The sequence below is a fragment of the Ovis canadensis genome, chromosome 3 (genome assembly GCF_042477335.2).
Source record: "Ovis canadensis isolate MfBH-ARS-UI-01 breed Bighorn chromosome 3, ARS-UI_OviCan_v2, whole genome shotgun sequence".
Lineage (NCBI taxonomy): Eukaryota > Metazoa > Chordata > Mammalia > Artiodactyla > Bovidae > Ovis > Ovis canadensis.
Window position 1 is genome coordinate 204,994,904 of NC_091247.1, and position 12,938 is coordinate 205,007,841.

Genomic DNA, 12,938 nt, shown 5'->3' on the forward strand with positions numbered 1-12,938 from the left:
AGCCCACCAGGCTCCTCTGACCATGGGATTTCCCAGGCAAGAATACTAGAGTGAGTTGCCATTTCCTTCTCCAGGAGATCTTCCCAACCCAGGGGTTGAACCCACACTTCCTGCATTGCAGGTGGATTCTTTGCCCTTGAGCCACTGGTAGAGCCCTTCCATGCACAAGACTTTTGTCTATTTGCTTTGTCTTTTGCATAGTTTGAAATAAAATTTACCTATATTCTTTATGTTTCTAGATTTTGAATGTTGGTGCATAAGTTTTCCTCACTTCCAGATTATAAAAGAATTCATTCATATTTCTCTTGGCATATATATATATATATATATATATATTTACCTTTATATCTGTGACCCATTTGGAAATTGTATTATAATAAGTTTTAAGAGTGAACTCAATTTCATCTTTTTCCATATGACTGTCATATTATCCAGCCTTTTATTAAAAAGTGTATTTTTTCCCACTGCTTTGATGCCACCTTCCTGTATACCACCACTTGCATTTCTGGAATTTCTGTTTTCTTCCTTTGATCAGTCACTCTGTTCATATTATCTCTCTTGTTTAAAGAAACTCTTATCTTGATTTCTAACATATTTTACTTTCAGTAGTACCTTCACTGTTACCCCTATTTCTACCCCTTATCTATACAGCTACCACTAATAGCAATGCAAGAAGTTACATTTTTTTAAAATTAAGCACATTCACCACTGGTACTTCATTTCACCCCATATCAGTGAAGTGGGCAAGAAGGGCACAGGGTTTCCTTTTACAGACTATACTCCATGGACTTTATTTCTGCTCTTGTACCATCCCGAGCTTTACTTTTCCACTTAGCATGTTGTGCTGAAATGGTCTATTTCTGATCAGTTAAAAATTCATGTGTCAGTTTGGCAGAAACCAACACAATACTGTAAAGCAACTGTCCTTCAATTAAAAATCAGTGAAAATCGGTCAGTCATGTCCGACTCTGCGACCTCATGGACTATACAGTCTATGGAACTCTCCAGGTCAGAATACTGGAGTGGGTAGCCTTTTCCTTCCCCAGGGGATCTTCCCAACACAGGGATCAAACCCAGGTCTCCGGCACTTCAGGCAGATTCTTTACCAGGTGAGCCACAAGGGAAGCCTTCAATTAAAAATAAATAAATTCAATTATAAAAGAAAATTCCTGAGTCGTATACATATTTGGAATATAGTAAATGTTCAGTGTTTGTTATTGTTAAGCTGAGTGTAGAAGATGAGACATAATTGAATTTAATGAGTTGCCCAAGACGTCACAGGCAGTGGCTGATGTGGAACCAGAACCCAGATCTTACTTTTCTCAGGCTAGAGCTTGTTTTTTTCACACCATGAACTGAGGCAGTGAGACAGGGGAAATATTACCCCGGAAGCCTCTGCCTTGTTTCTCAGAGATCTGTGTTCTGTCAGTCACAGCTGGGCAGTACACAGCCTCCTGGCAGTCTGTGGAATGGGTTCATTATGCAAAAGGATGTCTGAGAGATCCTCTCTGTCAGCCCCAAAAGGCAAAAAAGAGGAAAATGTAAAGGAAGTATAAGCTTTTGTCAAAAGACCACTTTGGCATATTCTGGAGTATGTAATTGTCAAGTAATTCTGCTTTTGTGAATGTGTTAGTCATTCAGTCGTGTCTGACTATTTGCAACCCATGGACTGCAGCCTACCAGGCTCTTATGTCCATGGAATTTTCCAGGCAAGAATACTAGAGCAGGTTGCCATTTCCTACTCCAGGGCTTCTTTCCAAGCCAGGGATCAAACCTGGGTCTCCTGCATTGCAGGCAGATTCTTAACTTACTAAGCCAACAGAGAAGCTTATACATAATTTTTACATTCAGATTTTCTATATAACTATTCAGCATCCAACCATTTGCTTCCTAATCTCCTATCTGAAAGTATATATTCATCTGAATTCATCTGAATAAAGAACTACAATTCTTCATGTAATACAAATCTATTTGATCAGCTCTGTTTACTGCCAGACTACTGCAGTTCATATGCTACCTATTTTAACATGTGATAAGGTAACCTTTCTTTGGACAGTCACAAGAAAAAATTATATTAGCTGCGGGTAAAACTACAAAATGTTCACCAGCAGTTTACTTTACACAATACTCTATAAAATGAATATTTTGGAGTTGTTTTGCTTTGTTTTGTTTTCTTTTTCAAAGTTATACAGTCACCCAACTATGGTGAAGTAAAACTCTGTCTTCCCTCTAGAAAAGTATATCATCCTTATTTTGGCTTCTTCCTCTCTGATGACTAAATTGGAACTTCCTCAAAGCTGTAATTCAAAGCCATAGGTGACCTTAAAGAAATGATTTTTTATATGCTACCTTTTATTTTAAGGTAACTTTTCAAATGTGGACTATGCATTACATTATGTTTAGCTGTCAAGCACAGTCTTCATTTGCATTTCTTCCCACTGCTGTAATTTTGAGAACTGGCAGGTGACCAAAGAAGAAGGGGAAAAAGTGCATCTACCATCTAGAGTGCAATGTAGGATTTTTTATTATAATTAAGTAGAGTAGATGTTCATGATTAGATCAAGGTCAGAGGAGCAGACCATCAGAGCCAAGAACTTAAAGGTGCAAAGAATTTAAAAATTGCTTTCTAAAGTTTTTTTTAAATAAAAAAATAAAAAATAAAAAAATAGTAATGGTTATGATCTTTTAAGTTTGGCAATAAACATTTAAAATAGCTCATCTGTTTTATTTTAAAATGTGCACACCTGGTGTGTTTGCCATGCATGTTTAAACTGGAACTTGAAGTCTCGGTTGCATTTTCATTTCAGGTGTTTTTTTTTCAGCTTCCCAGTTTCTGCTCCTGGTGTAGAAAAGCAATTTGAGGATTATAATGACAATGGATTTTTTTAAAGGCTGAGTCTACATGACACACAATATTATACAGAAGGCTTGGGTTTGGAGTTTATTGTACAGAAGGCTTGAGTTTCCTATTAAGCCTAATAGATTAATCCAGGAATGTGGTATGATGTTTAGATACAGATGTTTTCAATGGGGCTTCCCTCCTGACACTCGGGGATAGTTACAGTTTGAATGGATAATGAATGCTCCCTCTGCATAGACAGATACAGCATAGCTCCTTTTCCCGCCTCCTTACTGGCTCCCTCTCAGTCCACCTTGTCAATTAGGTTTATTGCTTCCTCTTTCCTCTGACTAACAGTCCATCTAGTTCATTGTCCACTCTTTCTCCTTGGCCACCTTTTCTCATTCTTATAGTCTCTTAATGGAGTGGTTGTTCAGTCACTCAGTTGTGTCCAACTCTTTGCAACCCCATGGACTGCAGCATTCCAGGGTTCCCTATCCTTTACTATCTCTCAAAGCTTGCTCAAACTTAGGTCCATTGATGCCATCCAACCATCTCATTCTCTGTCGTCCCCTTCTCCTCCTGCCCTCAGTCTTTCCCAGCATCAGGGTCTTGAATCAGCACTTCACATCAGATGGCGAATTGGAACAGAGCCCTGGAATTTATTCCAGGATCGCATTCTTCTCTCTTTACCCTCTTTCCTTAAGTGATCCACACCAAACACTCCATCTCATTTAACTCTCCTCATCTTGAAACTCACATTCCTGACTTCCTATTCATTTTCATTTGGTTATCCAGGGGTCATCTCAAATTTAAGCTGACCAAACCTCAACTCTTAATTCATCCCGCTGCAAATGTGCTTATCTTTTCCATTTTCATGTAAGGGGAACAGAAGTACCATCCTTAAATCTTCTCATTTCTTCACCCTCTCCCCATGTCAAAATATCCTGTTGATTCTTCAATAACACTTCTCATTCTTTTTTTCACTTTTTATTTTATATTGAAGTATAGGTGATTAGGTGATTAACAATGTTGTGTTACAGATGTACAGTGAAGTGATTTAGTTGTACAGCTATCTATTCTTTTTCAAATTCTTTTCCCATTTAGGTAGTTATACAATATTGAGTAGAGTTCCCTGTGCTATAAAGTAGGTCTCCGTTGGTTATCCACTTTAAATATAGCAGTGTGTCCATTATATGTGATGAAAACTCAGCCATTAAGAAGAATGAAATAATGCCATTTATGGCAGCATGGATGGACTTAGTGATTGTCAGTATATACTGAGTGAAATAAATCAGAAGAGAAAGACAAATATCATAATGATATCACTTATATGAAACTAATAAAAGATACAAATGAACTTATTTATAAAACTGAAACAGACTAACAAACAGAGAGTGAATTTATGGTTACCAGGGAGGAAGGATTGGGGAGGGGGTAGTTAGGGGGTTGGCATTGACATGTAAACGCATCCCATTCGGTTCACTTCTCTCCTTCCTGGTCTGTGGTCAAGTCGTCATTACCTGTTAACTGTCTTCCATCTTTGTCTTTTGTTCGGTAAAATCCATTATGCACACAACTACCAGAGTTCCAGAGTAACTTTTTTTAAAACGTACATCATATCTTATGTCTACTCTGTGTAAAATTTCTTAATAGTTTCTCATAACATGAAAAATAAACTCCAGGTTCCTTACCTTGGCCTGTAAAGTCTGACCCTGACCAATTCTTAGATCTTATTTCCTTCCAATATTCTGAACTACAGCTTCATTGACCTTTACTGTTTCTGAGCCTCTCCCAGGTAATTTCTACTTCATGACATGCTTTGTATATGCTTCCTCTGGGTCATTTTGCCTATTTCCAATGTATTCAACTCTCAATTCAAATTTCAACTCTTTAGGTGTTGTCTACACCCTACCCCAGGCTTCCCAGCTAAGCAGTGGTATAGAATCTGCCTGCCAATGGAAGAGACACTGGAGATGAAGGTTTGACTCTTGGGTTGAGAAGATCTCCGGGAGAAGGAAATGGCAAATCACTCCAGTATTCTTGCCTAGGAAATGCCATGAATGGAAGAGCCTGGCGGGCTACAGTCCATGGGATCACCAAGAGTCTGACATGACTGAGCACAGACATGCACACCTTACTTCTCACCTAGCATTTCCCAGCTTGTTTAGTGTCTTCTCAGGGACCTGTAAATCTTCTTCACTACTATATTCTTAAGGACCAGAAAAGTTACTGGAACTTAGTAGGTATGTAATAAAATATGTTAAATGAGTGAATGAATGTTGGCATTCACATTTGTTTGGCATCACTTATGCACAATCACTGCAGATGGTGACTGCAGGCATGAAATTAAAAGACGCTTACTCCTTGGAAGAAAAGTTATGACCAACCTAGATAGCATATTAAAAAGCAGAGACATTACTTTGCCAACAAAGGTCCGTCTAGTCAAGTCTATGGTTTTTCCTGTGGTCATGTATGGATGTGAGAGTTGGACTATGAAGAAAGCTGAGTGCCGAAGAATTGATGCTTTTGAACTGTGGTGTTGGAGAAGACTCTTGAGGGTCCCTTGGACTGCAAGGAGATCCAACCAGTCTATTCTGAAGGAGATCAGCCCTGGGTGTTCTTTGGAAGGAATGATGCTAAAGCTGAGACTCCAGTACTTTGGCCACCTCATGCGAAGAGTTGACTCATTGGAAAAGACTCTGATGCTGGGAGAGATTGAGGGCAGGAGGAGAAGGGGATGACGGAGGATGAGATGGCTGGATGGCATCACGGACTCGATGGACGTGAGTCTGAGTGAATTCCAGGAGTTGGTGATGGACAGGGAGGTCTGGCGTGCTGTGATTCATGGGGTCGCAAAGAGTCGGACACGACTGAGCGACTGAACTGAACTGATGCACACTTGAAGGGCTAGCTAAAATTTTAGACCTTCTTCATACTTAATCATTTCTTGTTCTTAATCATTTTGTTTTCATTGTTGCATATCGCCATATCAGATACAATTTTACTTGTTTAAATAAATTCATTTTTCAAAGTGTGTATTTAAGGTAGGCTACTGAAAACTTGGTCCATCAAGCAATGCTTATCATAAATTGTTACTAGTGTGTAACAAAGAAGATAAAGTCACTGGGAGAAAACACAGTAGAAGTATTATGGAAAGTTACATCATATATCTGTTGTATTTAATAATCAGATGATCAGGTTTTATATTTTGTATCTTTGTTTTTATGTTATTTCTTAGGTATTTCATTTTATCATACTTCACAAATGTATTGACTATTATAGTTGAGAAATTTTTTTTTTAAACTTTTATCTTTTAACACAGCTAATTTCAGAAGCACTAATTCAAACTCCCTTTCTTTAGAAATAATAAGATAGCAATATTAATTATTTAATAAGATTGGAGATATCAATTTATCACACATAAAAGCAGATCCCAATTTTCCTTAAGACATAGTGATTTGTTTATGTGAAGAAGAAATAGTGAGTTTAAAACATTATATTCAATAAAGTCCTGAATTTAAAACATACGAAGGAAATTAGGGAAAATACCTCTGGAAATAATCTTTTATCCTTCAAATAGTTATCATTTAATAATAAAGCCTATTTGAAAGCACAGAGTAAGTTGGATCAACGCCAGTAATCACCCTTCTGACTACTTGGTACTATTTCACAAGAGTTGGACAGAGAACAGGTTGATGAGCAACTGAAACAAGATCAGAAGGAAATGTCAGGAAGTTAAGTCTCCAAGCCCAGACCTGTCCATATTCAGTCTCTAGACTGTTCATCAAGACATTTTTTAGTTCTCATCTTACCAAAACCTTAAGTAAACTAATTGAAATAGCTGAGAAAGTTTCCTTATAGAGCAGTTCTTCCTCCAATAGTAAAGAGATGTCCCAGTTATTTCATTGTTAAGGGACACAAACCGTGGCCACTCACAGGGACGTCTGTCTCCTTTGGACTTCTCAGTTTTGAGGGCCTTTCATCCAAGTCTGGCCACAGTGACTACGAGGCAAGAGTGACAGTAGATATGAGCCTGTCTCCTGTCAGCAATTATCCCGACATACTTCTACTTGACCTCAACACACTTCGCAGAGGCAGCCAAAGAGCCTCTGCTGTAATCATTCTTGGTCACTACCAATTTGGGCTGGATTTGATTCAGTGACTTAGAGGTGAAAGGCTCCATATTCAATTACCAGGCCCCCAGCTTCCTCAATTAATCAAAGACTGACATAATAGGTCTATTACAACTCTTAAGGAAAAGACCAGATCCAATCAATATCATCACTCTATAACCATAAAAAGAAATGAATATTCTTTATTTAAATCTGAAAACCAACACTGTGGCATTTAAATGAACTTGATTACAATGCATTTCATCTAGAATTTTACTATGGGAAACTTGAACGTATTTAAAATGATGATCAAACTATATACTCTTGAGTTTCTAAAGCAGCCTTCTTTGGAGAAACTCAAGCATGTTTCTGTTTATTTCACTGTTTATCCTGCAACCATGGTTTGGTGTCTTTGTAATTTAAGGCAAGGTTTATCTGGTCTAAGGGAGTGCTAAGGGAGTGCTATGAAACATTGTAACAATCATGATGGCACCTCTGAACTGCTAACTAAACCAGGATCTCTTATCTGTCATTGGATTAGGAAGTCCTAACTGAGTCAATGAAAAGGTGAAGTTTGAAAGATCATAAAAGAAGCAACAATGAGGTTGCAAATCACTATCAGTTAAGTGATTGCAAATACCTAAAGCAATAAAATGCTTCTGATGCTAAGCGACAGCCATATAAACCCAGAGGAAACTACTGGAAAAGTCAAAAGCCAGCTAATCTAATCTGAACTTTTGGTGACACTATCAACATATATAAAGTCATTTGAAGAGTTCAAAGTTTAACCTTATGTCTGAAATTCAAGGATAAAGTCAAAGCAGAGAATATATTTCCTTTCATCTACATGTCAAAATAAGAAACCACCTTCTACCTGACAAGGAAAGTGAGGATTATTTATATGGCAATTTATATTTAAAAAAAAAAAAAACAGTACCAGTTCTTTGTGTTAAGCCTGTAAAAGAAAGTTCAGGGTGTCTCATTCATTAATGTGTTAAAGTTAGAGGCTTCTGAGAGATGCTGAAATCTTTTACTTTGGTGCTATATTTTGTCACCTTTCTTCCCTTTTTAATATGCTCCCGTTGATCTTACCTTTTTCATTTTTTACATCGGCTGTCAGGCACCACCTTGGGCTGGTCACCAGGATGCCAGAACCCTCTTCAGAAGCTTGTTCCTTTGAATTCAGCCTCTTGGGTGCTAAAACCTTCTCACTTACTGCCCTTCATCCTTTCCATTGTTATCTTTCTGATAGATATTTTGGAAAACTGAAAAATATTCCTTTACTAAATACATAATATTTCCGATTATTTGCAGGTTGCTCCCTCCTGACAACATTCAAGGCGTTTGTTAATGCACTGAAAACATGTTGTCTGCAGTATTGCCACCTTGGTGGAGGTGTGACAAGCTGGTTGGACCATGCCAAGGAAAAAAATAGCGGTCTTTACAGTGAGCTCCTTGTGGAAGACCCAAAATTTTTCTTCAACCTTCTGCCACTCTTTATTTTTCAGCTCCTCTACAAAATGTGCATTATGCAAGTGAGGAAAAATAACTAATACTACCCACAGAAACAGTAAAATGATTGCATGATAACATTACAAGTAGACATTTCTTTTCACCCCAACAAGTGTTTCCCATATACTTCGTTAGGATGTTAACCTATAAATGTTTCTAATCATTACAGGCTCTAGCTTTTAAGGACTAAGTGGAGTCAGATATAAGCATTCCAGAGGAGGATCTGAGTGTGGCATTTTTCCTGTTGAACTGCAAGAGTCTGTCATTAGGTGCAGACATGGCAGACAATACTTTACAGAATTTCCAAGGCTTGTGAGTAACTTGGAAAAATATGAGCTCTATGGGCAATTATGGGCTTCTCAGGTGGTGCTGCTGCTAAGTGGCTTCAGTCTTGTCTGACTCTTAGTGACCCCATGGTCTGTAGCCTACCAGGCACCTCCATCCATGGGATTTTCCAGGCAAGAGTACTGGAGTGGGGTGCTATTGCCTTCTCCGCAGATGGTACCAGTGGTAAAGAATTCACCTGCCAATGTAGGAGATGTAAGAGATAAAGAGTTCGATCCCTGGGTCAGGAAGTTCCCCTTGAGAAGGACATGGCCTCCCACTTCAGAATTCTTGCCTGGAGAATCTCATGGACAGAGGAGCCTAGTGGGCTATAGTCCAGGGGGTCACAAAGAGTCAGACATGACTGAGCGTCTGAGCAATAGAAATGGAGATAAATTAACTTTGCTTTCCTCCTTGACCAAGCTTTTAAAAATTGGTATTAACAAGTAGCTAAATTGGCTGATTCAGTTATGAAGAAATATAAATGATTATAAAAATCTTTGAAGAAATTTGAAACTCTTCATAGCTAACATCTAACTTGGAATTAGATGGCTAATGAGTGAGTTAAATCATAGAATACTAGATTCTACAATCTATAGATCTAGAAAAAAATCTTAGAGATTAATTTACTCAATTCCTTCATTTGTTGAAGAGGAAACTGAGGCTTGAAAAAAGTTAAGTGATTTGGGGTAAGTAGGTCAGTGAATAGCAGTGAAAGAAAAGACAGAATCTTATCTTCTGACTCTTAGTAAAACGCTTACTCCTCTAAACCAGGGGTCAGCAAATTACTACCTGCAAACCAAATCCAGCCCATTGCCTTTTTCATATATCCTGTAAGGTAAGAAGGTTTTTGCATCTTCACATGATTTTTAAAAATAAAAAAAGAATAATATTTTGCAGCACATTATAATTATAATTGGGTGCACAATTATAATTATAAATTGTATGAAATTCAAAATGAGGTGTCCATAGAAAACAAACAACAAATTTATGATTACCAAAGGGAAAGGGCAGTAAGGATAAATTAGGAGCTTGGGATTAACATATACACTCTACTGGGTGGTGCTAGTGGTAAAGAACCTACCTGCCAGTGCAGGAGATGTAAGAGACATGGGTTCAATCCCTGGCTCAGGAAGATCCCCCACAAGAGAGCATGGCAACCCACTCAAGTATTCTTACCTGGGAAATCCCATGGACAGAGGAGCCTGGAAGGCTTCAGTCCACGGGGTCGCTGAAGGTCGGACACGACTGAGCAACTTCACTTTCACTTTTCACTTTCATGCATTAGAGAAGGAAATGGCAACCCACTCCAGTGTTCTTTCCTGGAGAATCCCAGGGACAGGGGAGCCTGGTGGGCTGCTGTCTATGGGGTTGCACAGAGTCAGACACGACTGAAGTGACTTAGCAGCAGCCTATATATATATATATATATATATATATATATATATATATATAGAGAGAGAGAGAGAGAGAGAGAGAGAGAGAGAGTATGAAGTGAAGTGAAAGTCGCTCAGTCATGTCTAACTCTTTGCAACCCAATGGACTATACAGTCCATGGAATTCTCCAGGCTGGAATACTGGAGTAGGTAGCCTTTCCCTTCTCCACAGGATCTTCCCAACCCAGGGATCGAACCCAGATCCCTCACATTACAGGCAGATTCTTTACCTGCTGAGCCACAGCAAAAGCCCAAGAATACTGGAGTGGGTAGCCTATCCCTTCTCCAGTGTATCTTCCTGACCCAGGAATCGAACTGAGGTCTCCTGCATTGCAGGCAGATTCTTTACCAACTGAACTATCAGAGCGCCCCCATATACTGAGTGTATATATATTGAATCACTTTGCTGTACACTTGAAAGTAGCACAACGTTATAAATCAACTCTACTTTGATTAAAAAAAAAAAGAAAGTACAATTGTTAGAGAAGAATAAGCATAGGATTTCTCCTTGTTTAGAAGGATCCTGCCAGCAACTAGAATAAAAGCCTCTTCTTTAAAAGAAAAAAAAAAATCAGCGTTCATAAATACAGTTTATTGGAACACAGTCTTATGTTCATTTGTAATAGCATGTCTGTTTACGCCTGCAAACAGCAGAGTTGAGTAGTTGCAACAGAATCCACACATGGAAATATTGTCTATCTGGCCTTTTACAGAAAAGCTTGCTGACCCTTGTTCTAAACAATACATGAAAACTAGGCTGATTTAGTAGATTCAACCTCTCTCTTGATTCTACAATAATAGATGGTGCAAAAATACAAAAGTACCACCTCTATATATGAACATTAATATTATAAAAAATCTTAGGATGAAGAAATTAATCATGAGTGCAAAATTGCTAACTGACCCATGGGCAGCCTTAAACCTTCTGTGCAAATAGCACAGATTCTTTTTTTTAATTTTTTTTAATTTTTTTTTTAGTTTTTTTTTTTAATTTTAAAATCTTTAATTCTTACATGCGTTCCCAAACATGAACCCCCCTCCCACCTCCCTCCCCATAACATCTCTGTGGGTCATCCCCTTGCACCAGCCCCAAGCATGCTGCATCCCGCGTCATAGACTGGCGATTCAATTCCCACATGATAGTATACATGCCAGAATGCCATTCTCCCAAATCATCCCACCCTCTCCCTCTCCCTCTGAGTCCAAAAGTCCGTTATACACATCTGTGTCTTTTTTCCTGTCTTGCATACAGGGTCATCATTGCCATCTTTCTAAATTCCATATATATGTGTTAGTATACTGTATTGGTGTTTTTCTTTCTGGCTTACTTCACTCTGTATAATCGGCTCCAGTTTCATCCATCTCATCAGAACTGATTCAAATGTATTTTTTTAATGGCTGAGTAATACTCCATTGTGTATATGTACCACAGCTTTCTTATCCATTCATCTGCTGATGGACATCTAGGTTGTTTCCATGTCCTGGCTATTATAAACAGTGCTGCGATGAACATTGGGGTACATGTGTCTCTTTCAATTCTGGTTTCCTCGGTGTGTATGCCCAGCAGTGGGATTGCTGGGTCACAAGGTAGTTCTATTTGCAATTTTTTAAGGAATCTCCACACTGTTCTCCATAGTGGCTGTACTAGTTTGCATTCCCACCAACAGTGTAGGAGGGTTCCCTTTTCTCCACACCCTCTCCAGCATTTATTGCTTGCAGATTTTTGGATCGCAGCCATTCTGACTGGTGAATAGCACAAATTCTTGATTCTTACCCTCATAATTTAGTGACTCCTACTGTTTCTTTTGACTAAATCTAACCCTTCTCGGAAAACTGTCATATATTTTAAAATTTGACATAAATTATAATAAACTTTGATAAACTAATTTTTAAGCATATCACCAAATCTAGATGCCTACTCTGTTGCAAAGAACAAACACTAATATCGTTGATCACCTATATAGCCGCTAAAGGATGACTTCACAGTGTCTTAAGTCAACCCCCACAGCATGTCTCAGAACTGATTTTGTTATCCTAGATCTGAGTCTCAGAGACATTAAGTGGCTTGCAATTTGCTCTTGGTTGCCCTACTAGCAATATGGCCACATGGCTGTCCCAACCCAGGGCTGGTATCAGTGCCCACACTTTGCTGTTACCAACTATACCGCTCTTGCCTTTGGGTTAAAAACCCGTATACAGGGCTTCCCTGATAGTTCAGTGGTGAAGAATCTGCCTGCCAATGCAGGCGACGTGGATTCGACCTCTGATCAGGGAAAATCCCACAGGCCTCAGGGCAACTAAGCCCATGCACCTCAGCTGTTGAGCCTGTGCTCTAGAGCCCAGGAGCCGCAGCTACTGAGCCCACATGCCTCGGTGGCTCAGCCTGGGTGCCTTAGAGCTCATGCTCCACAACAAGAGAAGAAGCCACTGCCATGAGAAGCCCGAGCGCCGCAACTAGAGAGTAGCCCTGCTCATGGCACCAGAGAAAAGCAACAAAGCTACGAAGACCCAGAGCAGCCAGGAATATGATAGATGAATAGGTAAAATTGTATTTTAAAAAATCCCTGTACAATGAACTCCCTGGGCAGTCCAGTGGTTAAGACTCTGTGCTTCAACTGCAGGAGTCATGGGTTTGATCCCCGGTCAAGGAACTAAGATCCTGTATGCCAGGCAGTGCAACCAAAAATTAATTAAAAAAAAAAAAAACCCTGT

At 39.0% G+C, this 12,938-nt stretch overlaps 1 protein-coding gene across 1 annotated transcript in view; it reads left to right on the forward strand.

Annotated features, from left to right (window-relative positions):
* SLC15A5 (solute carrier family 15 member 5) overlaps positions 1-12,938 on the forward strand; it is a 99,054-nt gene that overhangs the window by 20,040 nt on the left and 66,076 nt on the right. The window contains 1 exon segment of the mRNA XM_069586489.1: positions 8,269-8,489. Coding sequence (XP_069442590.1) covers positions 8,269-8,489 — 221 coding nt within the window.